The sequence below is a fragment of the Anthonomus grandis genome, chromosome 18 (genome assembly GCF_022605725.1).
Source record: "Anthonomus grandis grandis chromosome 18, icAntGran1.3, whole genome shotgun sequence".
NCBI lineage: Eukaryota > Metazoa > Arthropoda > Insecta > Coleoptera > Curculionidae > Anthonomus > Anthonomus grandis.
This window is the reverse complement of record NC_065563.1, coordinates 8,714,493-8,742,024: the sequence shown is the minus strand read 5'-3', so window position 1 is coordinate 8,742,024 and position 27,532 is coordinate 8,714,493. Positions and strand designations below refer to the sequence as shown.

Sequence of the window (27,532 nt, the reverse complement as noted above, 5' to 3'; positions counted from 1 at the left end):
GCATTATCACAAAATATATAAACATTTAATTTGTGAATTCGTCACCCAAAAACGTTCCTCTGGATCCGGCCCTGTTAATTGCACATAAAATAGTTCTTTATAACATTGACTTCAAGGAGTAAATCTTGAGTGAATCTTGTCTCCTCTAGGGAAGTAAATGCCTACAGAAATAATAATTTATGTTTCGAATTACAATATTAATAACAAAAAAAAATTCCTCGTGTATATAACATTTATTGCGGTACAATTTATTCATGTTTATTAAAATATTCAGCATATTTTATATAATTCAATACGCACTTTTTAATTTATTACACTTTGGGATTAAATCCAATTTAATATAATAATAAAGTCTCTATAAATATGTAAATCTACTGCACTATAGCACTTCCTTATAACACTAATTATGTCACTCTATAAAAGTTTAACAACGTATATATTAATTGTAAATTATGCATAAACCTGAGTGGCCTTCAGGAGAATATACAGGGGGTCCCAAGGATGAAAATTCCTTAACAATTTCAGTCATTTCATTAAGAAAAAAATAATAATCATTTCACGTCCTTCTGCAATATCCTCTGTATCTCGGCCAACGATTTCCCTTTAGTCTCAAACAGTTCAAAATAAATAAAAAAATATCCGATCAAGCAGAAGGCTGCAAAGAGCCAAAAGCCCCCCGCCATCCCCAAATTGGCCGAAATAATCGGGAAAATGAACGTAATCAATGAGGAAGTCAAAAAGGAGGTGGTGGAAGTCAATGCCGAAGCGATCCCCTTGACGTTGGCGGGAAAAATTTCCCCCATAACGGTCCAGGGCAACGGACCCAATCCGAAACTGAAAACCAACATGTAAACGATCAGACAGGTGATGGGCAGCCAGAAAACCGGCCCCATATCGTACCCACGCCCTTTAAAAAAGAAGTAGAGCCCCAAAACCGTCATGGACATGAAGCAAAAAATGCAACAAACCAAAAGCAACAACTTCCTGCCCATTTTCTCGACCATAAAAATACAGGCGGTATTCGAGGCGACTTGGACACACCCGGTGATAATGGTGCACACGTTAGGCGGAATATCTGTGCCGGCCGACTCGTAAATGCTCCCCATAAAAGACAGCAACGGATTAATCCCGGCAAACTGTTGCAGGGCAACCAAACCGAAAGAAATATATAACGCCTTACGCCCGCCTGGTGACGTAAACAACTCCTTCACCCCGGCGGTGTTCTTCCTCTCCTGCTCCACCCCATCTTTGATTTCTATCAGCTCGTTCCTCAGGGTCGTACCTCTTTGTCTGAGCTTGCGTAGCGACCTCTCTGCCCCGGCATAATCTCCCTGCACTGTTAAATAATACGGGGATTCCGGCATGAAAATCGAGAACACCAACATGAAGATCAGAAGTGGGACTCCGCAAGTGAGACTGTAGATCGGCAACGAGAGCAACGGTCCTATGGAAAAAGGATAGATGATGCCCAAGGTGATGAGGACGCCCATCGCGCTCCCGTATTTCCCTCTGTTGTGCGCCTGGCTGATTTCACCCACGTACATCGGGACTACTGCGAATGCTCCTCCTGCGCCCAGTCCGATAAGAAATCTGGAATTTTAAAGAGAGTATTTGTATGTAAAGTGATTAAATTTAGAAACAAGAAAATTGCTTTATTTGAAAATTCAAATTCAAGAAATTCTTTATTTTAAATTGTATTTATTTATTTATTTACGCCATTCAACAGAAATACATCCAATTACTGAATGGGAAAAAAAAACATTTACAATCAATAACAATAAGGAAATGCTTAAAAAGAAAAACAATGAGAAAAGTAAAGAAAAAAAAAACAAGTTTTACTGAGAATAGTGTACTTTTTTGATATCTACTATGCTACAGTTAAATAAGTCACATTGACCCTGAACAGAATTATATGTGTTACAGGCTCTGCGTAGTGGAGAATATTTGTTAATGTTAGTCCTTGGTCTAGGTAGGTAAAATGTTTGTGAGTTTCTGGCTGATATGCGAGGTATGTGAAAGTTCAGTTCTTGTAATAATTCTGGCAAGTCGATTAAGTTGTTCACTAATTTATATAGAAACTGCAAATCAGCAGATTTTCTTCTATCTTCTAAAGAATCAAAGAAAAATCTTTCCAGTAACCGTGCATGTGGAAAACCGATTTCTGGGTACACTCCATCGCATTTATAGCAAAGAAATGTTAGAAATTTTCTCTGTATACCCTCAATCTCATTTATATGGTTTTGGTAATAGGGGGACCAAACTTGAGAAGCATACTCAAGTATGGATCTGACATATGAGAAGAATAAGATTTTTAGGCTGAGGATATTATTAAAATTATGAGAGTTACGTATTACAAAACCTAGCATTCTGTAGCTACGTTTGACAATATCTGTAATATGTGGCTGAAAAGAAAGAGAGCTATCAAATGTTACACCTAAGTCATTCAAAACTGTTGATCTAGGGACTGTGACATTGTCTATGGTATAGTCATAAATAATTATTTTTTTCTTTAAACTGAAAGAAACAACATTACATTTAGCAGCATTTAGAGGCAGGTTATTATTTTTACACCATGCATTAAGTTTGTTTAAGTCACTTTGAAGTAAAATACAGTCCAAAATGCTGTTAATTCTATAAAAAACTTTATTATCGTCCGCGTATAATAGACTATTTACAGAAAGTTCATCAGATATTTTATTAATAAATGAGTTGAAAAAAAGCGGTCCCAAAACTGAGCCCTGTGGGACTCCAGAAGCGGCAACAATCTTTGCCGAGCTTCGACCATAGCACTCTACGTACTGGGGGCGGTCACTCAAGTAGGATCTAAAAAGATTCGTTAGGGCGGAAGAAAATCCATAAATTCGATCGAAGTTGTTAACGAGAATGCCATGGTCGAGTCGGTCAAAGGCCTTAGAAAAGTCCGTATATATGACGTCGACTTGAGAGTTGTTATTTATTGATTCAGTTATAAATTCAGTAAGAGAAACTAGATTTGTTGTGGTAGACCTGCCCTTCATAAAACCGTGTTGTCTACTGTCAATCAGATGTTTCATTGATGGATATAAAGCAGTATGCAGATTGTATGTATTAGAGTATAAGGCGGTAATAGTTGTTTTATTCTCACTTGAATGACGATAAATACGATGAAAGCGTGTCGACGAAAAGACCGATAGACCGAGGCCAGTTAACTGGAGGACAGTTGGTAAAAAAACTACTTTCCCTCATTACTTACTAGAGATGGCAATATATGATGACAAAATATTTTAATAGAATAATAATAATAATAATAATAATAATAATAATAATAATAATAAAAATAACGATTTCTGTAGGTATAAGACCGTTACTACAACGTGCTTTTGCCGAAATACACCCGTACTCGCACACTTATCTGACCTTTGGTGTCAGCTCAGCTATTCGATCAAAAGCGAGTAATAATCAATAATCGCCTATCAAGGGAGCTGCTGGAAGCACTTAAGAACGAGGCCTTCCATCCTATTGAGCCTCGAGAAGATCATAATATTCAAGCAGCAATACCAGCAGGAGCCGCGCAGCCAGATCCAGATACTCCACCATCACCGGATCGAATAGTACAAAACCAAGACTCAGTTGGAGAAGGTAAGGAGTTATTTCATTGGGGCTTTGATAGAATTTTCAGGTATGGACCCTACAAAGCGACCAGTTATTCCTAAGCAAAAATGCAGCAGGCAACTTGCTATCTAAACTTATTATATACGGCAATCCTTCCACAATATCTGGAAGAACATAACACCTTAAACGAGCTGCATACTGCTCTGTATGCAGCGGCTGTAACCGCTATCAGAATGAATAAATCGGTCGTTCGAAACCACACGGATACAAACTACACAATAGAACATCCAACCTTGGAAAAGGCGATTAAACAACAATATAACCAAACCTAGAAAAGATATTGGCCAACTCACCGCCTACATTCAAGGACAAAGAAACAGTAAGTTAACCAAGCAAGTCGAGAGTGTCATGCGGCAAAACAAAACCCATGCCACATATAACCCTCCCAATATAGCAGAGGTTTTAGACACTCTCAAACAAAAACTAAGCGTTGCTGCACAACGACTTCGAAGATATAAAGAATCTTACCCTAGGAAAACATCCAATAGGCTGTTTCAGAACAACGAGAAACAGTTTTATCGAAGGCTTAGAAATGTCAACAATAACGACAGCGGTAAACCACTATCTAAACGACAAGTCAGTGAGTTTTGGGAGTCGATCTGGTCCGTACCTACAACTTATAATGTCGAAGCACCCTGGATACAAAAAGAGATTGATAGAATGGAAGAACTAAGACCAATGGACGAGCCGATAATATCTCCTGAGCTGTTGAGGCAGATAGTGGAGAATTCCTTCAACTTGAAAGCAGCTGGTAACGACCGAATTCGTAACTTTTGGTACAAACGGTTTAAATGCACTCATACACATTTAGCTCGTCATTTCAACAGATTTTTGCAGGAACCAACCACAATACCAACTTACATTGGGCAAGGACTGACATATTTGCTGCCAAAAGTTAACGATACAGATCACCTGCTTGCCTACAATCTATAAACTGCTTACAGCATGCATTGCAAAAATAATTTATAAGCACTGCGAAGACCATGGAATTATCGCTTTAGAACAAAAGGGTTGCATTAAGAGGTCTTAAGGATGTAAAGAACAGTTACTTATAGACACTGTAATTATGGAACAAGCAATACAAAAGCAGAGAAACTTATACACCGCCTTTATAGATTACCGTAAGGCTTTGGATACCGTTCCACACACTTGGATGCTTAAGGTCCTTGAAATTTATAAGGTCGCTTCACCGCTTATCAATTTATTAAAACATATGATGGACCACACAGTTGAATCTTAACTGCAGAAATGAAACTTTAGCGATTGAGCTTATTAAAATACAACAAGGCCTTTTCCAGGGAGATTCCCTGAGTCCCCTCTAGTTTTGTCTGGCTCTGAATCCCCTCTCCCATATGCTTAATCAAAGTCAACATGGATTTACCGTTAAAGATAACCGGGAAACCCTATATAATAATGCACATCTAATGTACATGGATGATATCAAAGTCTATGCTAGGACATCAACGCATGTCAACTCATTGCTGCGAATAATTGAAATATTTTCCCGCGACATTAAAATGAGCTTTGGTATCGATAAATGCAAAACTTAAACAGTTAAGGTAAACACAACACCAACAACTTTGAATTACAAGATGGTAGTCTCATTCGGGCTATGGAAGATGGGGAAACTTATAAGTACTTGGGCGTACATCAGTCAGCCCATATAGAGCACAAGAAAATGAAGCAGAACCTCCAAAAGGAATATATCAATCGTCTTAAGCAAATTTTAAAAACTAATCTGAATGGTAAGAACATGATTAAAGCACTGTCTTAACGTATTCTTTTGGAGTCATTAGGTGGACAAAGACTGATATAGAGGAGATTGAGAGGAAGGCCAGAACAACACTCACGACGTTTCGAGCACACCACCCTCAGTCAGCCATCGAAAGACCTACTCTTCCCAGATCCAAGGGCGGCAGACTGATATTTCTTTTCTCTTCAAAAAACAAGTAGCAGACCTTCAGAAATACTTCCTCACTATGAGGGAAACCTCTTCTTTTCATAGAGCGCAGTGGTGCTAGCGGATAACGGATATACACCCTTGAATCTCCGTGCAGGTATAACAGAACACATTACTGTAACAAGATCAGAGCATTAAAGTTAACACATGGAAGTAGAAGGTAATACACGGAAAGCATCCTCACGAACTTCATGCCGAACATGTCGATTATGAAACGTCGAACTACTGGTTGACTCGTGGAGATCTATTTCCTGAAACTTAAGGCTATACGAGACAAGACCAAGTGATTGCTACAAGAAATTACCTTAAGTACATTACTAAAGATGAGAAAGTAATCGACGATCGACGTAGAAAATGCCTGCGCATACCGGAGACAATTCAACATATAACATCAGGATGCACATCTCGATCAGCTGCCGAATATCTGCACCGACATAGCTGTGTGGCAAAAATTATTCATCAAGAACTGGCAAAACTTTATCATCTAATTGGCGAAACTTGCCCCTATTACCAGTACAAACCAGAAACTGTACTTAAAAATCACGACTTTCGCCTCTACTGGGACAAAACTGTTTTGACCGATAGGACGCTGACTTCAAACAGACCAGATATAACCTTAATAAACAAAGCCTAAAAGAAAACCTTTCTAATTGACATGCCAAATACCAATAATGTCCTAGAAACGACACACACTAAACTTGCTAAATACGCAGATCTAGCTCACGAGATAAAACAACAATGGAGGCACGATAATGTATATATACTCCCTGTAGTAATTTCATCTACTGGAATTGTCCCTTTAACACTGTCCAAAAACCTTAACGCATTGGGTCTTTCCTCCTGGATGATTGTCACTATACAGAAATCTGTTATACTGAATACATGCAACATTTAACAAGACGTTTATTAGTTACCCAAAAAAAAAGTTACAATAATACTATTCATAGTAAATAAATACAGTCAGGCAACTAAAAGGCCTCTTAATCAGATTCCAGGAATCTTCTATAATTGAGGACACCTGGATTCTGCTATTAATGGGACAAGTGTATCTCGATTTTCTCCAATTGGAATTAATTCCAGCATTACTAGCTTTATTTCCAAATCCATTGGACCCAGACTATCCTGACGAAGAACTAATTTTCCAGCAAGATGGCGCTCCTCCGCACTATGCTGCCACTGTGCGTACATTTTTGGATGAAACCTTTCCCAATCGGTGGATAGAAAGGAGAGGACCCATCGAATGGCCTGCTAGGTCGCCTGACCTAACACCAATGGACTTTTTTTGTGGGGATACCTCAAGTCGAAGGAATCTATAGGACTTGAAAGAGAGAATTCGCAGAGAAGTGCGCGCCATAACAAACTCCGGAAATGATTGAAAATGTGCAACGAGACTTTATTGATCGCCTTGGATATTGTCAAGCCGTGAATGGCAACCATTTTGAACATTTAACTTAATTTTTGTTTTTTTTTTATTTGTTACATGAATCGTCTTTTTTTCGATAACTGTTGACTTTAGGTATAGGACATGATGCATGAAACATATACGTAGAATTCCACGCGAAATCCAAAGATGAAATAAAAAAAGGTGCTTTCATTTGAAAAAATTAAGTTGATGGTCGTAATTTATTTTTGAGCAATTTTGAGCCCCTGAATTTTAAATGAGTTTAGACATGAATTTAGAGCCCTTCCAGTGAATATCCATGAAATGTCCAAATACATTACAAACTATCCGGTAACCTATATGGATATCCGGTAAATATACCAATTTCGACATGACTAAAGATATCGTATGTTAACCAAGGGATCTGCATACATAAATACGTCATTTAACATTTAAATTTATTTATAAATGATTTATGAATAAGTTAATTATCAAACCAAACCGCAAAAAAAATCACATATGTCAACAAGTATCTAACGTCACGGATGTTTGAGATAAAGGTTTTATGAACTACTTACAATCCAGAGAATATCGACCACAGGGTCGATTTTTGCTATTTTTAAAAAATTTGCCCACTGTATACATTCAATACAAAATATGAAATCTATGCACCGTTTATTACTTCTGAGCAAAAACCATATCGCTAAATATCCAGGATTGGAATATATTAGGTATCAAAACATGATGTCCAAAAGGATTTACATGAGTGAGTCATTTGTAGTATCTACTAGATATCCAGTGGATATTTGCTGTCCATACATAGATATCCATTGGACACTCCTTTTATCCAAAAACTGATATTCAATGGATATCTATGCGATAGATTTGTGCTCTCTGGGAAGACTGTATAACATACTCCCAAATGATAAACGAATGATCGAAAGTTCTGATTCTTTCAATTGCAAAACCAAAAACTGGATATTTTTAAAGGGTAGAGTAATTTTTAATGACTTACACATTTGCTTTTTACCTCCCAAATTTTTTACATGCTTTCCCTCATAACGTACTCTATAGCAAACTAAGTTTAGTTTTTTAAGAGTCATGGATATAATGATCCAATTGAGAGATTTATTGATGTGCAGACCAGAAAGTGTTTCTTATATTTATTTCTTCATTAAGAACAATTAAGTTAGTGGGTTTCTGTACTTTTGATAACTTTGTTCGAAACATTAATATTGTAACGACCCAGCTGATTCTTCATCATTCTATAATGACATAAGTGTTACACCGCACGACGTCTCGAAGGTAAGCGGGAATTTTCTGGAACAGCGTTCTGCCGAGTATAACAGTGCGGCTCTTAATTGTCCCCTCCCCCTTCAATCTTTTGAATGCGTTTATATAAAAAGTTGACAGTTGGCACACATTATTAGCAACCTAAATACTACTTTTTGGTCCCTAGCTCATTTTGCAAAACTTATAGCGGCGGGACGCCATTTTAAAAATCGTTAACTTTTAGACAGTAACATAATCTATTGGAGAACTCGTCACGAACATTTTGAAAAGCGGCAACATCAATTATTTTTTGACGTAGATCGAAGATAGATTCTGGCTCGGTGACGTAGACTTTTTGTTTCAAGTAGCCCCATAAAAAAAGTCCAGAGGTGTAAGATCGGGCGACCTGGCTGGCCACTCGGTACGCTTTCGACAACCAATCAACCGATTAAGGTAAGTATTATCCAAATATTCTCTAACATTTCTGCTAAGGTAAGGCGGTACCCCATCTTGTTGAAAAACTGTTTCCAACTGAAATTCACGGGGATTGTCTTCAATAATCTCAAGGATCAGTGGTTCTACTTCATTTTCTAACATGTTTAAGTAAAGGTTTGTACACATTTATTTTTTCTGGGTATTGTGTGTATTTCACAAAATAAATGGGGATTTACGTCGTTCTAATAATATTACGATACAAAAAAAAGTTCATTTACCATTGAAAACAAATGTTCTTCACATAAGCAGGCTCGGTTCCTATTCTCTAGGTCATTACTTCGCAGAAATCCATACGTCGATCAGGATCATCTTCTGTCAACTGATGAACCATTTGAATTATATACGGATAAAATTTATGTTTTTTAAGAACCCTTTTCACAGTGGCAAAAGATATATAGACTTTGTGGATCTCTTACCCCGACTGCTTTAATATCCACCTCATATATATTACGATTTGAAAATGAAAATAATTTCAATTTTTTTAGCAAGGGCACGTGGATCTGGAAATTGCACTGAACGAAATATTAAAAAATATTGTCTCCTTTGGGTGTTATTCGCTTTTAAAGTTATTGGTAAACCAAATCAGTTTTTGTGTGGAACAGTAACTTTTGTGATAATAATGTGACATTGACATACAAATTCTACAAACAACAACACATCTATAAACAAATTACACCTGAACAGGTGTAGTAAAGAAAATAAAAATAAATAACAATGCGAAAAATAAAATTTTGAAAGGCTGCCATTTTGCTATAGGTAATTGCTATATACGCCATTTTGAAGTCTTGCAAAATGTGCTAAGGACCAAAAAGTAGTATTTAGATTGATAATGATGTGTGTCAAATTTCAAATTTTTATATAAACGCATTCAAACGATAAGAGGCAGGGGGACAATTAAGAGCCACACTCTATAAGGAGCCGCAACGCTGATAGTTGTCTTGTTGACTTACTTCAGCAAAAATAGTTATAAATAAATACAGCGAAAATAAATACTTCTAATAATTGAAATTGTTCTAATTCACATCTAAAGAACAGGAAAAACGCTACATTATGTTGGTCTGTTCTTTATTCAGGATGAGATTCAGTTTATTTTATGTGAACTAACTATTTGCCTTTAACAATAGTGTCTCCTTTTCTTACATCTTTGAAGTTGTAAGAAACCCCCCCCCCCCCCCTATTGTTAAATTTGTGTCATCTGCATGATATATTCTGTTTGACCATCTGCTATGCAGTAAAGATCACTAACAAAAGTTATGAATAAAATAGGATCCAATACAGCCATAGTAACCTATAAAAATCTTACCTAGCAAAGTAATAAAGCTCAATCTGCTTGGCCACAGCCAAAATAATAAACCCGAGTAGCATAGGTAGAGAGAGGGCCAGCAACGCCTTTTTCCTCCCTAACTTATCGGCACAATATCCGGCCGCTATGGGCCCTATGGCAGACCCTAAGGGAGTAAACGAGGCGATCCAGGCCTCCTCGGTGGTGGTAACGGGGCGGTCGAAAGGGTTTTCTGAACCGCGTAGTCTCGGGATAACCGGTGAGGTCCAGGACATGGCCAGCCCGGCGGTGTATAAGGGTACATCCGCTATAAAATGCATAAATTCATGTTTAGTCAAGGTTTTATTGAAATTAGTCTATTTTTTTTTTAAATTATATGTGGCAATTGGTAATAGGGTTGCATCATTTAAGTTGCGTTGTGCAATAATTTACGTAAATAACATAAGCCAAGAATGTACTGTTAGTTACTGTGTAGTACTTTATTGGGAGGTCCTAAGAATTTTTTTTTATGTATGGTCTTAGTGTGTTGGTGGAAGTCTGATAGGGGGCAGTGGACACTACAGTGCTAATGTTTAAAAAAGTCTTTGAGATACAAAAATTTCTTTAAATGCTACTGCTTTATTTCAATAAAAAAATCGCCATATGCTGTATACTTTGCATCTTCGTTAATTTGCCAAAAGCCTTTGATACAGTATGCTATTCTGAGTTCTTAAGAAAACTAGAAATATGGCATTAGAGGAATATGCCTGAATTTACTTAAGAGTTGCCAAATTTATAGACAACAAGCTGTTCAAAAAAATAAAATAACAAGCTCGATGCAAACAGTTTTCCCCAGGGTACAGTACTGGGCCCGCTACTATTTATTGTTTGTATGGAGCACGTCTTCGATTTAAAAATACTTAGGCAGTTTTGCTGATGATACCTTTATGTTTGTAAAGAGTAATTTAGGGAATGAAACAGAAAGGAAGATAAAATGGGAATTTTCCATAGTTAAGAAGTGCTTCGATTTTAATGACTTAACATGGAAGAGACTCTTCATTATTTTTTCATGTTATAAGTCGGGAACTCCAGATATTAATAATCTAAGTATATCTGATTCATAGGAATCATAATTGACGAGCATTCAAGATAGAATATTTACATTCAAATAAATTAAGGTACCTGATAACTATATTTAAGTGTCTTAGAAACTACCCTACACGACTTAAAGATTCTTTATCAAGCACTATTTAAGTCATATTTAACCTATGGACTGTGTGGGTGGGGTGGTGTAAATGGATATAACGTTTCTTAGCTAAATTCCTTATAAAAATAAACAATAAAAGTAATGTAGTAATCAATAAAAATATGACATATTTGACAGAAAAACTACTTAAACACGTTAATTACATGCCCGAAAAAGACATTTGTATCGACGAAAGTAGCGTCCCGTTTCGAGGACGCATTTATTTTAGACAATATATACCCAATAAGCGACACCGCTACGATATAAAGCTTTTCAAGTTGTGTGTATTTGGAGGATACACCTGGGATTTCAAAGTATATACCGGCAGAGAAAAATCAAGTGAATTTGCAGTTTCTGAAAAGGTAGTCATGAAATTGATGGAAGGTCTTTTGGACAGTGGCCGCACACTTTACACTGACAACTGGTACACGAGCATATCATTAGCATGGAATTGTAGCTCGGCAAGATAATGAAAAAACTGTAGTCCTGAAGTGGAAGGATAAGAGAGACGTTATCATGCTAAGCCCCAAACACGATGACTCTACCGTTACTTTAGCAAAGAAAGGAAAGTTAAACCGAAAGTAATTGTTGACTATAATCAGGGCAATGCCTGTATCGACTTGTCGGATCAAATGTCAGCATATGCGCCTTTTCTAAGGCGAACTTCAAAATGGTACAAACGCCTAGTGTTTTATCTCATTACTGCTACAACAATAGTAAACGCGTTACATCTTTACAATAAAATAAACAAGAAAAAAATCAGCATCACCACTTTCAAAGAAGAGGTAGTTTCAGGTCTCAGTGGGTGGTGTGTAATTTGCTGACCAAGAATAAAAGCGTGCTACCAAAGCTATTTACAGACAGAAACTGTTCAAACTTAATATCTAATAGCAGTATATGTATGACAGCCTGCTACCAAAAAATAATTGAAATAGTACCCCTCTAAGGGGTAGTTTGTATTTGTCAATATCTAATAAAAACGTGCTAAAGTCCAGTGCAACGATATATTAGAATGGTCAACCCGTCAAAACACCAGCATTTTACTTCTCAAACAATGTAAATAGAAGGTGGATGACATTGTTTGGCAGGTGGAATGCTGGTGTTTTGACAGGTGACCATTCTAATATATCGTTGCACTGGACTTTAGCACGTTTTTATTAGACATTGACAAATACAAACTACCCCTTAGAGGGGTGCTACTTCAATTATTTTTTGGTAGCAAGTACTTATATGTATAGTAACATCAGTTATCGATTTTGAATAGTTTCCGGCGGTAAATAGCTTTGGTAGCACGTTTTCATTAGACATTTACAAATACAAACTACCCCTTAGAGGGGTGCTATTTCGATTATTTTTTGGTAGCAAATACTTATATGTATAGTAACTTCAGTTATTGATTTCGCATAGTTTTTGATGATAAATAGCTTTGGTAGCACATTTTGATTTTTGGTCAGCAAATTATTTTTACCCGTCTCAGTGAAAACGACGAAAAACTTAATACTGTTTCTCGTCCTTCCACGTCAAGAACGCAACGCTGCACGTTGAAGGAAGTGGAAGGCCAAAAACGAGTTACTCGAAAGAGATGCACTAAATGCTACATGTCAACGGCTCACAATGCTGCATACGCCCGAAAAAATTCGAAAAAGGTCAATACAATTTGTGTACTGTGTAATATTCCCCTTTGTATTACTTGCTTCGAAAAACATTTGGCTTAAAACTTTAGTGTCAGCAGTTTCTTTGTGGCAGTGTGTATTTCGTCAAACGTTAGGTCGTTTTAATAAGTTTTATTATATTTAGGTTAGTCATTTTTATGGTATTTTAAGTTTTGGTTACATAAGAAAACGACTGTTTTTTTTTGACAATTTATTTTTAAGTTTTAAGAGTATTTTTTCTGTTTTAAGGTAATATAACATGGTATATTAACTCAAATGTTGTTTTTTTTTACTCTTATAAACTAAAAACCTAAACTATCCAAACTGCCCAACCCAATATATTTTTTGACTCATCCTGGGACCAGATCGTCGTTTGGTATAGGCAGAATCAATGTAATCCATGCTCATGGGTGAGCACGCGGTCCCTGAATAAGCGATGCGATGTGCCCACCGGTGGGCATGTGGTCCCAGAAAGCAAACTCGAAATGCCCACCGGTGGGCACGCGGAGCTCAATGTGTTAAAGAATCAGGTCTTTTAAATATATAGGACAATTATTTTGTCAAAAAATGGCTACTAAAATATTTTAAAGAAAAGGAAAGATCAAATACTACCAATATCCACACAGGACCAAAAATAAGGTTTTAAAAAAATGTGTAATACCGAGATCACATTCGAACTAATAATATAAACTAATAATCACTAGCACCTAAGTTATACAGGGTGGTCCGGTTCAAATATCATTAACTTTAATAAATTAATTAAAAACATAGTAAAACTTACATGATATTATCACAAAATGTCCATAAAAAGGTTAAAAAACGGCACACACATAACATACATCAATCTAAACACACCGTATTTAAATACAATAACGGATTTGGGGTTTTAAAAAAATTCCATTTGGGTACTACATTATACACGGATATTTAATGCTATTACGAATAGAGACATCTAGGATTAAACGCAGAACATTTTAAAAAACAGTAAATTCACAGGAATGTGGTAAACTAAACTACTTAAATAAATTTAAGTAGTCTGTATTAAATGAATGACCTGCTTCTCTTAAGTGCAATTCAAAAGCGGCCAAAAAGATCTTTTAGCATTAGGGGACTTCTGAGAATTTAAATGTTCTTTAATTCTTAATTTGAAATTTCTGCCTCAACAAGGCCCTTCAAAGTCTTTTAATCTTGAACAAAGACTTCTTATATTTAAAAGGACTTATACAATGTTTATATTGTTGTCTATGGACCTAAGTAAATTACCTATTCTTAAAGAAATCGGACCAATAAAGTAAATTTTTACATATTTCGGAGTTTGGTAAGGATAGATGGTCTGATCAAGGGGCTCACTAGAGAGGGACTGAAATAATATTTTATTAAACTTTTTTCTAATCAAATTATCTATTTAAGACTTTTTGTATCCATTGTTAATTGCAATCTGATAGATAGTGTTTTGTTCTTTTAAGAATTCCGAAGGTGAAAGAGGAATCGAAGGTGTCTATGAATTAATGACACTAATTTGATTTGACTTTTGACTAATTAATTGAATTAATTAACACTCTATTTCCACGGTAAATTGAATTTTCGGATTTAAAGAGATGAGAAAAACGTGAAGTTCCTGCAATTCCGCTTTGGAGCCTGTCTAAATATATCATCCACAAACCTTCTCCATATTAAAATCTTGTTGATAAGATTGTCTTGTGTGTTAAATCGTTTTTCTTTAAAATCTGACATAGGGGAGACAAACCAGAACCTACTGGTAAACCATCCAACATTCTATAATATCTATCATTAAATCTAAATTAAGGCACGCACGCAACAAAGAAATAATTCCTGTTTTAGTTCTGGGTGTTAAATTTTGATGTTTATATAAGCCATTTTCTATTATAGCTATTAGTTCGTTTCTGGGTATGCTGGGAAAAAGATTTAAAAATCTAGAAAAAGAACTATGTCAACGGAAACAAGAAGATGTCTAGCAAAGAAATTGTTTTAAGATCGTCAATTATTTTATAAGTGTTTTTAATGCTAAATTTACTAGAAAACGACAATACATTTTTAGGCAATCTTTTAGCCAAATAGCTAAATAATAGGACACTGAGTTTATAAAACTAACAACTAGTCTAATTGGAAAGTTATTTTTGTGAATTTTTACCATACCATATAATAAAGGAGTTTTTGAATTCATGGGAATTACAGGTTTATTTTCTATTAATTCTTGAAAGGTATTGCTTTCAGAAATTAATAGTTTTTTCAGATTGGTAGTAAGTATATGCCGTATTAAGATCTTTACTTAACTCCTCAAAATGTTTGCTACATGAAATAAAATCTAATACTTTATTTTAATAATCCCTTTTATCTAGAATAACCAAACAATTGCCCTTATCTGCTTTTCCCAAAACTAAATCACGAGTTTTAATCTTTCGTTTAATTGAGACAAGTGTTTTTGAATCTTTGTTGCAATTTATTGCGTGAGTTACCTCTATGGAAAGCCCTTAGCTCAGCATATCATATTGCATGTTTATATATTATTTGCTCACCCATTGTTTAAGCAGTCAGTTGAATACTTTAGAAGTAGTTTAAGCTCTAATGTAATATTATTTGAAAAATAAATTTTTTTAAAAAGGAAAATCTTCGAGCTAGTGAGTTAATTGGCGCAGTCGGGTCAGATTTCTGGAAATCAATCGAATCGCCGATCGATTTTTTCGTTTAACGAATTAACTGGAAAGAACATGTTGTGCAAACAATGTTGTGAAGTTGACTTTTTCGTGAAACGCAAAGTGGATTTTTTCGAAAATCAAAAGATCCCAATGTATCGTAGAACTGTGTATTACATATTGTTCGACTAAACATCGGGGGATAGGACGAACATTGCCTGTCTTCGCAAGGATAAGGAGTTGGAAGGGACTGCATTGCCTAACCAGAGCCTCACCCTTAGAGTTATGCCGAAGATTGGACTTTCTTTCTTTGTGTCTGACGTCGAAGACATAATTGATGTTTTTAACAAATTAAGAATAAAACCCTCAGCTGACTCTGTTTCGCAAATTACGGAAGCATCTAATTTAGAATCTAATTTAGAATCAAGTAGTAGTAATTCTAATAATAATTTTAATTCTATAATTACAAATAATGTAGAAATGGCACAATTTAAACTAGAATACTTAAATTGCATTCCCGTTTTTGACGGAAATCCAAATGATTTAAATCGTTATTTAACAACATGCCAATCACTTATTGATAGTTTTTATGATAGAACAAATGCTGCTAATTTTCAAAATGTATATATTTTAAATTCTTTAATAAGTAAGTTAACAGGGCAAGCTAAGTTAGTCATAAATATTCAAAATGTTAGTACATGGGATGAGTTAAAAGAGACCTTAAGAAGAAATTTTGCGGACCAAAGGGACGAAGTTTGTTTAAACAGGGATTTGGTTATGATGAAACAATTAAATCACGAAAAGCCAAGTCAATATTACGATCGTATTTTACATATTTTGAATTTGTTGTGTTCATACGTAGATTTACATGAAACCACAGATGTTGCAAAAATTTTAAAAAGATCTCTTTATAACGACCTTGCTTTAAAAACTTTCTTATCAGATTTAAAAGAACCACTAGGTGCAACAATTAGATGCATGAGACCTGAAAATCTTATGCAAGCTCTACAGTTTGTCACTCAAGAGCATAATATTCATTACTTGCAAGAAAATATCCCAAAACATTTGTTAAATATGCCAAAAAATCAAAATAACATAAGGCATAAGGTACCTAATCAATATTATCAAAATAACAGAAATCAAAATAGACAATACCATAATAATTTTTATTCTCAACCATTTAGAAATAATTTTCGACCAACTTTTCCCTCTCAACCAGTGGCTATTAGGCCAAACCCTAATAGACCACCACAAAAGTTTTTTACAAACTTACAAGTATTTGGCAACACTTAACCACCAACAAATGTATTTAGGCCAAACCAAATAAAACATTTACCACCAGCAACCCCTATGTCTGAAATAGAATCCTCAAAATTTAAACCATTAACAAATACATCCAATAATTATAATCCTCCAAAATTTGCTTTTGAAGAATTATATAATACGGAAACTGAAAATAATATTGATGATTCGACACATTCTCAATATTATTACCCTCAAGAACAGAATTGTACAAATGTACCCTATAATTATTATTGTGACTACGATAATACCGAAAACTCTTTTGCTCAATATGGTTCTGAACAAAGTAACGAAGGAATTGAGGAACCCTGTGAAAATGAAAATTTTCAGGAAACTTCTTAAACGAACACCAAAATGTGATACATGAACCTGAGTTTCCAGAAACCAAAATAAAAATTTTAATTGATTCAGGTTCAACAAAATCGTTTATTGACCCTCACATTGCAGAAAAATTTTAATTTCACGAATAAGCTTAAACATAGAATTCGGACATCAGATGAAATACCAGTTTATACCAAATCATACCGTTATCCTCAAGTACACAAAGCCGAATTTGCAAAACAAATCGATAAAATGTTGCAACAAAAAATTATTCGACCAAGTAACTCTCCATAGAGTTCACCAATTTGGGTTGTCCCCAAAAAGCAAGATGCATTGGGCACTCAAAAATGACGAGTCGTTATCGACTTTAGAGGACTAAATGCTAAAACTTTAGGTGACAAATACCCGTCGCCTGATATAACCGATCTATTGGACAAACTTGGCAAATGTCATTATTTTACCACATTAGATCTGGCAAGTGGATTTCATCAGATCCAGATGCATGAAGATGATATCGAAAAAACAGCATTCAATACAGAGCATGGACACTACGAATTTTTGCGTATGCCTTTTGGCTTAAAGAACGCGCCAGCGACGTTCCAGCGTGTAATGGACAATATTTTACAAGGTATCCAGAATGAAAAATGTCTAGTCTATATTTTCCACGTCGTTACAAGAACACCTAGAACGATTAAGATGTGTATTTCAAAGACTTCGAGAATCTAACTTCAAAATACAATTAGATAAGTCCGAATTTTTACGAAAGGAAGTCGCCTATCTTGGCCACGTTGTAACAGCAGACGGTGTCAAACCAAACCCGGACAAAATTCAAGCAATTAAGAAATATCCAATACCGAAGTCGACAAAAGAAATCAAAGGATTTTTGGGATTATTGGGCTATTATAGAAGATTTATTAAGGACTTTGCCCGTATAACAAAACCACTGACTAAATGTTTAAAGAAAGGTGCGAACATCGAACATACCCAAGAATTTGTAGAATGTTTTCATTTATGTAAAAATCTTTTGGTAAATGAACCTATCTTACAGTATCCAGATTTTACAAAAACATTTAATCTCACTACGGATGCTAGTAATGTAGCCCTTGGAGCAGTGCTATCACAAGGACCAATAGGTCATGATTTACCAATAGCGTATGCATCAAGAACTCTCAATGATTCGGAAAGGAATTATTCGACAGTTCAGAGAAGGAGCTTTTGGCCTTAGTATGGGCAACGAAACATTTCCGCCCTTATATCTTTGGAAGGAAAATTCATTTAATCACTGATCATAAGCCCTTACAGTGGTTATTTTCGTTAAAAGACCCTAGTTCCAAATTAATGCGATGGCGTATTAAACTTGATGAATATGACTATAATGTAATTTACAAAAAAGGTACACTAAACACAAATGCGGACGCCCTTTCAAGAATAGAGATACATACTAAAGAAACAAACAGTTTTGATCTTAAAGATTATATCGAACGGTTTAATAGAGAATTACAGCAAGGACAAGGACCTTCACGAGAAGAAGAAGATTTAGATCAAATTTCCACCATGGTTCAACCAGATGATGACGTCACGCATCAAGTCATTGACCCAGTCACAACTCCAACAGCTGATAAACAACCATCTGATGATGACGACATGACCGTTCATACGAATCAAAGTGAAGACCCTATTGTTGGAATACCAATCCATAATATCCCAGTCAATTAAGGTGCGAATCAAATTTTTATTTCAACTGTTTTACATTCACCAGCCAAACCAAAAATTTCAATTTTATTTGAGAAAAAACGCAGAATTACTGCTCAAATTTCCGAAAAGAATTTTGAAAATGATATTTTAAATTTAATAAAAGAATAATGTTATAGCTGATAAACAATATCATATTTATTTTGAAAAACCAGAAGTTTATGAAAAGTTTTCTGAAGTTATTCGAAAAACTTTTAAATGGCCTCCTCTCAAACTTCGACGATGTTTAAAAAAATTAATCGATGTAACCGATAAACGCGACATACCCGAGATAATACAAAATTATCATGAACCTAAGACTAATCATCGCGGTATCGATGAAACCTTACAGAAAATTAAAGAACGCTATTATTGGCCAAATTTAAAAAATACAAAATCCAAACATATATAAATAATTGCGAAATTTGCCAAAGAAGCAAATACGAACGAAACCCGGTTACTATGCAAATAAATGTAACGCCAACAACATCGAAACCCTTCGAAATAATACAACTAGACGCCTACACATTAGAACAAGTTAAATTCTTAATAATAATTGATAGCTTCTCAAAATACGCTCAAGCGTACCCCCTTAATTCTTTAGCTGCAACAGAAATTGTGGACAAGTTATTAATATTTTTCTGTCACCACGGTGTACCTAAGCAAATATTAGTTGACAACGGTACTGAGTTCAAAAACACTATTTTTACAGAACTTCTTAATTTACATAAAATTAAATTGCATTTCTGTTCACCTAACCATCCTCAGTCAAATGGAGTTATTGAAAGACTTCACTTAACTTTATCTGAGCATATACGAGTTACGGGTACCAACCCGCCACCTTATGCCGACCCTGCATACTTTATTTAGAAATAGCTTAGTTTGTATTGTCATCATTTTTAGAACCTATAAATATAATGTAATAGACAAGAGCAATAATAATTAATATAATAATCGATGTAGTCATTATCTATCAATCAAGTTAGTTGTAAGTTAAGTTAGTCCCTGTTCTCAATAAATTTGTTTTTTAAAAAAAGCAAATGCTGGTTGTTGTCCTTTAACTTACGTTTATTTAATAATGAAGAATTTAAAAATACCCCTATAATTATTAAAAAAATGATTTATGCTTTACTAGCATGTAATCATTCCATTCACTCAGTAACCAAATTTAAACCCATAGAAGTGATAAGTGGACACATTTCTTCATGTGATCCTTTTGATATAAGATTGGATCAAATTATTTTAACGGATTATGTAAATTCCCATAAAGAACAATCTCGTCTTTTATACGAAGATCTAAATAAAAGACTTGTTGAAAATAAGGAAACATAGTACAATATACAAACACTAGTAAAGTTAATGAAAAACGCGATGGGCCCGAGCTATTTTAGCCTAATTAAAGTGTGTATATAAAGAAACATCAAAGGCAAAAATTATCAAATAAATTTACAAAACCCTGTAATATTGAAACAGTAAATGAAAACCGCAAAACAATAACCACCGAAAATCACGGTAAAATACATACAGGGTGACAATTTCAAGAGTAGCCATGGCTTATGATTTTTAAACCGTAAAAGATATAAAAAAATGCTTAAAACCGTTTCTATAGTAACAAGGGGGAACCAAAATGATGAATTTTTTAGAGATATACTATCATCCCCCTAACCCCCAGAGCCACCCCCTTAAAAATTTTAAATTGGAAGGGTAGTCGAGTGATACCTTGTTTGAAAGGTCTATTAATTCCCTATATTATGCGACCCTACTTATAATAATCAATGCATTTATTTTAGAGTTATGCCAATTTTAATATTTTATTAAAGGTTATTTAAGTGTTTTTTAATTTCTTATAAAATTAACATATTTTGAAAATGTCATAAAATATTTAACATTTGAACATTAGTACAAATGGTTAAGAACTAGGAAAACACTCTGCAATATTGCGCTTATTCTATTTTTAAAACAATAAAAATCTGCATTGAACTTTAATTATTTTATTAAATGCTCAAAGTGGCTTCCATTATTTTGCAAGCAAAAGTACAATCTGTTTTCAAACTCTTGACGAACATTTCTAAAAACTTCATTTGTTAATAATCGGCACTCTTGTGTAATTCTTTGTTTTAGCTACTCAATGCGACCGATTTTAGGTGACCCCAAAGAAAAAAATCGAGAGGGGTGAGATCTGGCGATTTTGGCGGCCACTCAATAGGTCCTCTTCTACCAATCCATTGGTCTGGATAATGATTATCTAGCCACTCTCTAACAGGCAATACATAATGTGGTGGGGCCCCATCTTGTTGAAAATGCAATAAATTTTCATCAAGAACAAGATCTCCATTTTCATCCCTTTGGTTTTCCAATTCCGTTATTACTAAAGGCTCAACAGTTGTTTCTAACATTTCAGCATAAATTTCTCCACTTAGATTATCATCAATAAACAATGGCCCAATTATATTATTCCCTAGAATTCCGGCCCACACATTTATTTTTTGGGGATATTGGGTGTGCCCTTCCCTAAAAATATGGGGATTCTCATCACTCCAGTAATGGCAGTTTTGCTTATTAACGTTACCATTTAAATAAAAAGTGCACTCGTCACTGAAACAAATGTTTTTTATAAAACGTGGCTCATTTATTATTTTTTGGGTCATTAATTCACAAAATTCGATCCGCCTGTCTGGATCGTCATCACCAAGTTCTTGAACAATCTGTAGCTTGTAAGGATGGAATTTATTAATTTTTAATATCTTTCATACTGATTCACGAGACACTCCTGTGGCAGCTGCTGCTTGACGAGTCGACATACCAGGATCCATAGCAAAATGCCCAAGAACCTCAATCTGAGTTGCTTCATCCAGTATTCTTGGCTGATTTTTCTTTATATCACCTACAAACCCAGTTTCTTCAAATTTTCTTACCAACTTCTGGATGTAATAATGCCCAACCTGCTTATCTGGGTGCCTCTCATTAAATATTGTGGCACTTCTACGAAAACAGCGATTTTGAGAACCATAAATAAATATCATTTCAACTCTTTCGGCGATCGTATAAACCATTGTAAAAATAAAACTAGAGCAGTGAGAGAACTTTAAATTACAAAAAGAACCACGATATTACTAACCAAACCAAAAATTGAACATTTTAAGGCAAAATTTAAAAAAAACAAAAAACAACAAATATTTCGAGAATGGCAGGCATCGAAAATTTTCCTTTTTTTTACATCGCCAAATACCATTCCGACAATTCAATAATTTCAGTATAAGTGTACTATTTATTGGAGTTTTGTTTTGGCTTTTAACAATTCATTTTAGTATCAGAATAAATATTTTTATTCTGATAGTAAAATGAATTGACTAACATTTAAAAGGACATACATATCTCGGAAATGGTTGCATTGATTTTAATGAGTAAGACGGCAAAATATAGGGAATTAATAGACCTTTCAAACAAGGTATCACTCGACTACCCTTCCAATTTAAAATTTTTAAGGGGGTGGCTCTGGGGGTTAGGGGGATGATAGTATATCCCTAAAAAATTCATCATTTTGGTTCCCCCTTGTTACTATAGAAACGGTTTTAAGCATTTTTTTATATCTTTTACGGTTTAAAAATTATAAGCCATGGCTACTCTTGAAATTGTCACCCTGTATGAGCGATTTAAGACGCCCGCTAAGAAAACGTTACAGCTTTGATTAAAGCACAAATTATTCTCTTTCAGCTCTGCGACGATCGTGCTCGCAAATGACGACCGAATTACGATAACGCAGGTAGCAGATAATCCAGAAATTTTACCGTACAGATTAGGAACAGCTCAAGTTACAAAATACACCCACACTTAAATACATTACTACGACCTTAACCCCATCCTTGACGAAATAAATAAATTAAATAATTAAGCGATAAATGTAACAAGTGCTTTAATGAGTTATAAAGGATACTATAATAATACAAGTAATTATTTAAAAATTCTACAATTAATTAAGTTAAGAGTAGAAAATAAAATAAGAGAATTAATCCCTAATTCTAAGCGATTTAAAAGAGGCATAATAAACGTAGCTGGATCTATTTTTAAGGCAATTACAGGCAATTTAGATGCTAGCGATGGCGAGTATTATGATAAACTTATTAAAGAACTGCAACAAAATCAAAATAAACTGGCTTTTAACTTATTAAACCAAAACTCTCTTTCAACAAGCATTATAAAAAAAATTAATGCTACAATTAATAAGATAAGCGATAACGAAAACCTTCTTGCCATAAAAATTCAACATATAAATCAACTTGTAGAAAATGCTATAACACGACATGAATATGAGCTTTTCATAAAAGACATCCTACATCAAATAATAAACTTATATGAAATAATTGATGCAGTGTTGCAAGATGTTGAAAACTCTTTAACTTTTTCTAGGCTTGGATTAATGCATCCCAGCATTGTAAATATGAAAGATCTCTTAACCGAATTAAAAAATCTTGAAAACATCGTAGGAACTTCAGGTATGCCCTTGCAAGTTATTTCTGAAGAAATATTTAATTTTGAAAAGATCATAAATGTAGATAGCTTTATTCTTAACAATAGAATTGTATATTTGCTTCGAATCCCTATAATTAGTCTTAACTTATTTCTCAGAGTCTGTTTAGAGTTATAATACTGGGAAGTAAATATTTAATAAAAAATCAATGGCACTACATTCATCGAGAGGACCCATGCAAAGAAGTTAAACCTGGAACCTTCCTTTGCGGTAAAGATGACCTGAAAGATCTCGGAGTCCAGAATTCTTGCGCAGTAGGCTTACTTGAAACGTTGAAGTTGATATTAGTCTTACAAAATCAATAGTCAATCAACTGGATCAATCATTTGATTGGATCGTTGCACTCCCTCAAGAAGAAATGGTGCAGTTGAGTTGTCACCAACAGAAGGAAGTTCGAAGACTATCTGGAAGTTTTTTGTTAAACCTACCCAGCAGATGCAACTTCAAAGTCGCTCACCTATCGATCACTAATTTCCAAAAAGTAATCGACGTTGACAAACAACCAATAATATTTCTCGATTTCTAGTCTGTTTCTACAGAAGTGCCCATCCTCAACTTAAGTCTTCATTTACAAGATATCAAGCTGGATGAACTACAAAGTTTTCGAAACCGGATCGAATACATGCCTGATTATTCATCGTATCCAGAGTTTTCCAGAACACCAAGCCTATGGACCGTGTTTATATATGTACTTATTGCTATTTTTTGTACATATTTATTATTTATCTACAGAATCAAGATTTATAGCCTAAAGAAGAAAGAAGAAGAGGCCTTCCAAATTTCAGTTCCAGCCTTGGAATTATAAATTACAAAGAATATATAAATTGCATGTTTATATATTCTTTGTTCACCCATTGTTTAAGCAGTCAGTTGAATACTTTAGAAGTAGTTTAAGCTCTAATGTAATATTATTTAAAAAATATTTTTTTTTTAAAAAGGAAAATCTTCGAGCTAGTGAGTTAATTCGTGTCTCATATTTGACTTGCCTATCTTGCTAATCAATTGTCGACAATAACCTCTTATGGAATTTGTTAATTCAAACGTATCAGAACCCAAAGCCACTTTTATGTCAGCCAATAATGAAGTAATACTTTTTTCATCATAACATATTTTTGGGCTATATTTAAGGCCATTTTCCAAGGATTCCAGCTCTGTAGGAGAAAATTGGCAGTTAGATAAATTTAAAACTTTTGGGTAGAAATGGAAGTAAACAGGACCCTTCATCTTTTGTTTGGCTTCGCATAATGGTACTTCACCCTGGAGAAATTTATGGTAATCTTCAATCACTTTTTAGCAAATTTGATCTCTTTGTTTTTCTATTTCATCTGACGCATGGTTTTCGCTTAAAAAAATTAAAACAATTTTACTTCACTAAAAATCTGATGCGGTGTGAAAATGTTGATGGGGGATTTGTGCTTTTTAGAGCAATAAAATTGTTTTTATTTTTTTAAGCGAAAACCATGCGTCGGACGAAGATTTGAAAAATAGAGAAAATATATTTTTTCGCACATCGAAAAATGCGTCTTGATGCATAGAACACATGTACCAAATTTTATAAGAATGTCTACAATATTGTTTAAGTTATTATTACAAAAACTGGTTTTTGTTGAAAACTTTAACACCCTGTATCTCAAAAGTTAAGACGTTTAGGATATATGTTCATAGGAACTTTTTTCCTTAAAAAGGGTCCAGGAATCACCCCCTTAAATATTCGCACGTCTTTAAGAAACACCCTGTATAAAAAATGCCCGTCCTTGGGTAGATACTTAGAACATTGAATGTTCTAAGGGTAGATATAATTATTTAAAAAAAAATCTAATTATTTTATGAAAATATCTAAAGTAAAGTAAATATTTGTTAGAAAAATGCCCCCACAAAAACTGCCCTAACTGACAAAATCCTTGAGTCAGAATAACGTTTTTACTCTCAAATCCATCCTCAGAAACATTCCATCCTCTACATTAAAGGAAACGACTAGGTTCTTAAGGCATTTGGGTCAATAGTGAAAAACTATAAATTTCCTGCGACTGTCAGCACGCATACAGGGTGTCATTAAAATGGTGTAAAAAAATTCGGGGGGTGATAGTACTCCTAAAAATTTTAAAAAAAGTTCCTATAACTATAGGGCGGAAAATGCATATTAAGGGAGTTAGGGGCACTGAAAGGGTAAATTTAAAAAACGGTTTTTTGAAATTGTAGGCTTAAAAAACGAGATAAAATTTCGAAAAAAAATCCTCTGCCATAAATTTTGACCCAAAATCAAATGGTGATACTGAAAAATAATTTGGAAAATCGGAAAGGGTAGTTTTTGCAAGGGTAGGGGGTTAATTCGTGAATAACTTTTTTTAGGTTATTTTTTTCGCAACGTGGGTTCATTTTTTAAAAACTACATACTTTTTCCTACAAAAAAGGTACTCTTGTTGCACATCGCCCAGAACGATGGTTTTCGAGAAAATTGAAGGCAAAAAGTTTGCTCTGATGGGTTGCTAACTGGTTAAACAACATAAACCTATGAAAGTTATGGGGTTTCAAAAGTAAACACGTAGTTATTAAATAATTAATTGAAAAATCTAAATTTTATGATTTTTAAAACATCTTATTGCTTTAATTAATTCATCTTATTGCTTTAATAAATTCCTTATTAAAATAATGCATTTCTTAATTCATTCATAGTAAATGTTCAAAGTGACCACCATTCATTTCAATGCAGACATCTGCTCTTCTTCTCCATGATCTGCGTACCCTGTGGAATATCCCTGGGGTTGTACGAATTTGATTGGAACAGTCGATAATGCGTTGACGTAGTTGCTCTTCAGTATTAAATGGCACTGAGTAAACCAAAGTTTTCAAGTGGCCCCAGAAGTAGAAATCTAATGGATTAAGATCTGGTGATCAAAGTCACAATTTGGAATAATTTACGTGTAAACTTGTCAACTCGCGCACGTTGAGTTTGAGAATAGGGGATTGGGTCCGCGTATTGAATATTTGGTACTCGCGGTGTAAACTAGGCTAATGAATCAAATAAGTATGCATTTAATAAGGAATTTTGGTAATTGGTTTATTTCGTTTTTTTAAAGCAATACGATGTTTTAAAAATCATGAAATTTAGATTTTTCAATTAATTATTTAATAACTACTTGTTTACCCTTGAAACCCCATAACTTTCATAAGTTTATGTTGTTTAACCAGTTAGCAGCCCATCAGACCAACTTTTTGCCTTCAATTTTCTCGAAAACCATCGTTCTGGGCGATGTGCAACAAGAGTACCTTTTTTGTAGGAAAAAGTATGTAGTTTTTAAAAAATGAACCCAGGTTGCGAAGAAAATAACCTAAAAAAAGTTATTCACGAATTAACTCCCTACCCTTGCAAAAACTACCCTTTCCGATTTTCCAAATTATTTTTCAGTATCACCATTTGATTTTGGGTCAAAATTTATGGCAGAGGATTTTTTTTCGAAATTTTATCTCGTTTTTTAAGCCTACAATTTCAAAAAACCGTTTTTTAAATTTACCCTTTCAGTGCCCCTAACTCCCTTAATATGCATTTTCCACCCTATAGTTATAGGAACTTTTTAAAAATTTTTAGGAGTACTATCACCCCCCGAATTTTTTTACACCATTTCAATGACACCCTGTATAAGGTTTCAGGAAAAATATTGGAATTTCGAGTAAAAAAACCCGAATTCTTACCTGTAATAGCGGCCCAATGTAAGAACCAACAAGCGCTCTCCCTCGACGGTCCACTCTCACCCTCACCCTCATTTTCCGCCGTATAAACTGTAGTTTTATAAACGTCCTCCACCAATTTTTTACTTTCGCCCCTTTCACATTCCAAACTATTTACGAACGATTCTTCTTCTCTGGCAGACATTTTTGCTTAAATTTAAGTACCGCACCCCGTTATAAACATTTACTATATGCCACTTTATTTATATTAAGTCCTTTTTTCACTTAACTAGCGATCGAGTGCGACTGAGGTAAAGAAAGGAACACGCGCGACCCAGTCCTTCGACGATTTGTTTATTATTAGTTAAATGTTTATTTATTGTTAAAATGAAGGTTTATCGGCCACACCCTT

General features: G+C 34.5%; 1 protein-coding gene across 1 annotated transcript; it reads right to left on the bottom strand.

Moving 5' to 3' along the window:
• Positions 1-218: 218 nt before the first annotated feature.
• On the bottom strand, positions 219-27,532 carry LOC126746858 (facilitated trehalose transporter Tret1-2 homolog). The gene is made up of 3 exons (XM_050455251.1): positions 27,145-27,532; positions 10,063-10,348; positions 219-1,590 (listed from the first exon to the last, which is right to left on the bottom strand). The coding sequence occupies exons 1-3, from the start codon at positions 27,323-27,325 to the stop codon at positions 552-554; spliced, it is 1,506 nt and encodes a 501-aa protein (XP_050311208.1). The 5' UTR covers positions 27,326-27,532; the 3' UTR covers positions 219-551.